Source organism: Lissotriton helveticus, chromosome 9 (genome assembly GCF_964261635.1).
Source record: "Lissotriton helveticus chromosome 9, aLisHel1.1, whole genome shotgun sequence".
NCBI classification, from domain to species: Eukaryota; Metazoa; Chordata; class Amphibia; order Caudata; family Salamandridae; genus Lissotriton; species Lissotriton helveticus.
The window spans coordinates 259,922,867-259,927,844 of record NC_136070.1 but is presented as its reverse complement, the minus strand read 5'-3'; the positions used below and the strand labels follow the sequence as shown (position 1 = coordinate 259,927,844).

Genomic DNA, 4,978 nt, shown 5'->3' with positions numbered 1-4,978 from the left:
ACCGCTAATGACTGAACCCCATCTCCCAGACCACCCACAGCTCATTCACCCCGCTCTCATTGTAACCAAACTCTTTGGTCCCAGCCCTCACAACAGTACAACTCCAGCCACCTACCCCAGTTCCCATTACACTGTGTGCTTCCTCCAATTGAATACAAGACCCAAGGCAAGCCGCACTTTGACCTTCATAATACCATGTAGAGCAACTCATTGACCCCCACCCCCCAAACTCCAAGAACAATGCAGATCCCAACAAATGTACCATAGTCCCCAGGCCTTGTCCCCCACCCCTCGGTCCACCACAAGGAAACAGAAGCAAGGGTTCACATGAAACACTTTTATTAGCAATGTCCCCAGACAAGAGGCAAACAAAGCCGCAAAAAGCTGCTCATCCAAATATTCCACTTTTGACATGTCGAAAATAAAACTCAAGGTAGAAAAAAATAAATATATATATCATCTGAGATTCCCTCTGCATAAATAAATTAAACACACAATAAAAACACGTTTTCATGGAAAACCTTTCTGTCGGTACATGATCGGTTTAAAATCACAACGAACATCAATGTGAGTACACAGGCTGCTGTGCCCAGCTACTTAAGAATGGTCACAGCCTCCATCAGGAGGCCTCTGGAAACCATATCGAGTTCATTTACAGTACGGCGGAACCAGCTGCGACCGGGAAAGAGTGATTTCCAGCACCAGGGTGTGGGCCATGCGAGCAGTCACTGTCCGGCATGGCCAATGCATGCTACACAAGTACGGCTCATGGGTAGTGTCATTTAATGCTTTGCTACATCAGGGGGTTTGCGGAAGCTGCACCCTCAGCCAACGTGCACCAGGAATGTAGGAGGGGACCCCCCACCAGGAATCACAGAAGTCCCCTTGCTTCACAACTTTGGGGCTTGGAGACCCCATCATTCAGTCCAACACAAGGTTAAGGCCTTCTCTTGTGTTTGTGTCCAGTTCTACTGGTCAAGACGGGGAGACAGTCTTAAGGGGGGCAGGGGTCCACCCCCTCACATTGGAAGTTGGTGTGGCAGCCTGCCAGACCCAACTAGCCTTCACAGAGCAAGCAAGGTCGGCGAGCTGAGGGACTCGGAAGACTGCTCGGTGCTGTTAGTGTTGGTACCACCCCGGTGGGATGAAGTGCAGTTCAGGAAGGTATCAGAGTCTGGGTAGGTGAAGACGAAGGAAGACGTGTATGTGGTGCAGGCGGGGGTACAGGTGACCACAGGAGTGGACAGGGGCTCCATGTCCACTACGACGGAGTTGTACAGTGGCTCCCAGTCGGAGGCGTACAGGGAGCTGGTCAAGTCCACGTCTGGTACAGAGCGGGCAGCCTCCAGAGTGCCAGGCCTGGAGGGGAAGAGGAAGTCGTCGAAGGGCTCGGCCTTGAGCTCAGAGGGTTTCTTCTCCAGCTGGCAGGGGTCTGGGAGGCAAGAGTGGGCCGAGACGAGGGTCAGTGAGAAGAGTGGGTCTTCAGGACATGGCAGGGGCACTTGAGGCAAGGATGCAGAGACCAAAGAAGCTTGAGAGACTGTAGCAGCGGCCATTGATGTCTGTGACATGGAAGTGCCGGCCAGAGACACCTGCGACATGGAAGCGCACGTCTGGGAAGCGTGCGACATGGAAGCACTTGGGATGTCACTGGCAGGGCTGGAAGCATCAGACATCAGGTCCAACTCCAGGTCCATGGAAGCCGTGATCTCCTGGAAGGCGCCCTCCAGGTCCCCAGGGATCTTGCAGGCAGGTTTGTGGGCTGCAAGGATGAACTCCAGTTTCTCCTTCTCCTTCAGCAAGGCTGCGATCTCGTTCTGCAGGATGGACTTATCCTCCTCCAGGTCATCAGTCTCCTGTGAAGAGAGGAAGGGGAGGGTCAATGAAGCAATGGCTTACAGCAGGACAAGCAAACAAGTAGCTTCTGAGGTGTACAAGGTGCTGAAGTGGAAAGGATACTTACAGCCTGGAGGGTGTCAGTCAGCTCGCGCCGCCGGTTGCGGCACTTGGCTGCCGCCATCTTGTTTCTTTCTCTGCGCACGCGTCTCTTCTCCTCCTCTTCAGGGGACAACTAGGAATAAACGGGACACACCGGTCAGGTTTCATTGCTACAAGCATAGTTCTCTAACAATACAGTACAAGTGTAGCACGTGGCGAGCATTGTTGTCTTCTGCAAATACACCACCCACCATCCTTGAAGCCTTCTGTGGGTGCCCCCAGGTCCACTCGCATAGCAAGCCCTGTTGGTCCCTGCCCAAGATTCCAGGCAACACTCCTTGTGGGATCCATGCTGCCATGGATAGCCCTTGCCCCCTCTTTTATAAAGCCCTGTAGCCATTTACACAGGGCCCCATAAACCCACCCTGGACCAAGCTCAGTTGCCCTTTCTTTCATGGGAAATGTGGGTCTTCAGTTTCTGCAAGATCCCAGACACCACTAATGCACCCAAACTCTGCAGACAAGCAGTGTCACATATGTAACTGTGCAGTGTCCGCGGGGCATTGCACCAATGCATGGTGGGGCCAAGATGCTGTCGGCCCAGTATCATATTGACTAGGTATCACGTTTCAGGAGAATAACATGCCACAAATTCCTAAGGCATGCCAGTCTGAAGAAACTCCTGAATGCTATATAATGTTATTACCCATTGAACCAGCATGCCATATAAAGCCGCAGCTATAACCAACATGATACCCACATACAGTCACGGCAATTTCACCATATGTGCCCTTGTCAGAAATGCCCCCATCTTGCCCCCATGCCCTGCCTGTTCTTAGAAAGTAAACAGTGACATTGACCACATACACCCCATGCATGTGCCCACGTGTGTCCCAGGAGCTCTGCTCACCTGTTCAACTTTGCCCCTTCTGCCATTGCTTTGCCCTCTGCTGCCAGGGCTCTTCATGACGCCAGACCTGGGGTAGGCCGCGGTTGTTCCGTAGGGGTGGGCTCGGGATTGCGATGGCGCCATGGAGGAGACGAGAGCAGGCTGTACCAGCCACTGCAAGTCTTGCGAGGTAGAGATGGCAGTCACGGTGGGCACAAAGTTGGCACTGGAGACAGCGAGATCTGTGCAGTAATCCTGAGGGAGGAAGGGTGAAGAACATTAGTGACACAAGCAGAAAGAAGGGCGTGATTGACACATGCAAGCAATCGGATATAGTACACAGACAGGAGGCATTAATTAGTTCATGCAGACATTAATGACATGAACACAGGGGAGTAGCTCCTGCTACGAAGCTGTGACTGTCTCAGGTGAGGTCCCCCTGCCCCCCACTGGAGATCGTACGGGCGCGTGCAGTGCATGCTGGTGGCGAGCCCCCACTGCCCTTAACCTGCAGGAGCCCGGCTGCCCCGCCCCCCTGCCCCACTGACAGCCGGGCTGCCCTTGTGGCCTCCTCCCCTGGCTCTCCCTTCTGTCCCCATCTGCAGCACATGCAGCAGGAGCCATAAATAGCTCTGACGTCTGCGCTGACGCAGGCGCCGCTCCGGAGTCTCCTGAATGAACCTTACTTTATGAATGAGACGGGAGGCGGGGGCGCGAAACCGGGGACGCAGTTACACACGGGCTATTCCGGCGCTGCTGCCGGTGGTGTACCGAGATGCCCCAGTGTGCAGTCTCTGCAGCAGGGGCTCTGCAGGCACGGGGCTGGTGTCTGGCGGAGCCCTGTGAGATCAGGGCTAAGAGGGAAGCCAGACTATGACAACTAAAACGAAGTCAATGTGTCTTCTAGTATCACAATAAATACACACTGACGAATGAATAGGAGCTCAGCTGTACAGGCAGCCTAAATACATTGCCAATGTAACACAAGTTAAGGAACTTAACTTTAGCGCCTGGATACCCCCACTGGTGACACGCAGCGCTCTAAAAAAAAACCTGACCTTACATTACACCTAGAAACCGTTATACCCCCTCAACACAACAATCTACCCAGGTGCTTCCTGCACTATTGGGAGGTGCTGCAATGACAGCTGGGCAGGTGGGGCTGCAGACATATCCTGAACATGCAAAAGGCGAATCAGCATGCAAGTGGCTCAATGTGTCTGAACCACAGCTTAAAGTGCAATTGCCCCCAGTCCCAAAGCATACAGCAGACTGCACTCCACTTCCACGAAACGCTGCTGAACATACCTGTGGCGTGTCTGGGGAGCCCAGGCTGCAGTAGGATCCCTCCGGGGAGAGGTGCTGGTAGTATCCGCTCAGCGAGCTGCTGTCGCCAGCAGGGGAGGCTGAGCTACAGCGGGACGAAGAGGCATCGTAGTCCGAGCCCGAGAAACCCTGGAACATCCTGGGGCGGTAGGCTGGCGGATTGGATGTTTGGAAAGGGGATCCGCGGGTCCTGCCGGCCAGTGCAGGTGTTGCCCACCGTTCAGAGCGCTCCGTGTGTGTTCCAGTCCTGGGTGTGCTGTCAGTGTCCGATCGCATCAGGCTGCAAATTGTTCTGTGCTCCCGATGTCCTCAGTGCAGAGCTCAGTGTGTGCACGGTTCCAGTGCGGAGCTCAGTCCCTAATATCCTCGGTGTGCGAAGCTCCTTCTCTGCTAGTGGGCTGTCAGTGCTGAGCTGAATCTGCCCTGCTTCGAGTTCAGCCTCTTTTTATAGCTTGTCCCAGGATTTTATGAATGGGTAACACGTCACACACGAGGGGCGAGTCCATTTTACATTAAGGGGAGTACAAGGACACGAGTCTTCGCTGCGGCTTGCATCACGGATAGAGAGACAGAGCTAGCACACTTCACGAAAGGTCTACGGTGTGTTCAACATTCTTACAGCACACAGTTTGATTAGCAGAGCTTTTCGATAGATCAGCATTTTGACAGCGGACGGAAACCCCCCCCAGCTTTGAGCACTATTTGGTACAGTCCGAGGACGACTCGGGAACCCGTGACGCAGATATCCTTATATGGCAACATCCTGTGAAAGAGGCGGAGCTGCCGGGAACAGCAGCGAGAGCTGCCAGTGGGAGGGAGAGACGG

The 4,978-nt window shown here is 54.0% G+C and overlaps 1 protein-coding gene across 1 annotated transcript; it reads right to left on the bottom strand.

The window, feature by feature from the left end:
• Positions 1–317: 317 nt before the first annotated feature.
• FOS (Fos proto-oncogene, AP-1 transcription factor subunit) lies at positions 318–4,577 on the bottom strand. Its single transcript, XM_078662031.1, has 4 exons — positions 4,136–4,577; positions 2,849–3,082; positions 1,964–2,071; positions 318–1,856 (listed from the first exon to the last, which is right to left on the bottom strand). Exons 1-4 carry the CDS (start codon positions 4,427–4,429, stop codon positions 1,065–1,067), a joined length of 1,428 nt encoding a protein of 475 aa, XP_078518157.1. The 5' UTR covers positions 4,430–4,577; the 3' UTR covers positions 318–1,064.
• Positions 4,578–4,978: the final 401 nt, after the last annotated feature.

Coding starts and splice junctions, on each gene's coding strand:
- FOS (XM_078662031.1), bottom strand. CDS start 4,429: ATGCGATCGGACACTGACAGCACACCCAGGACTGGAACACACACGGAG. Junction 2,072..2,848: donor GAAGGGGCAAAGTTGAACAG/GTGAGCAGAGCT, acceptor GTTTATTCCTAG/TTGTCCCCTGAAGAGGAGGA. Junction 1,857..1,963: donor TGACTGACACCCTCCAGGCT/GTAAGTATCCTT, acceptor CTCTCTTCACAG/GAGACTGATGACCTGGAGGA.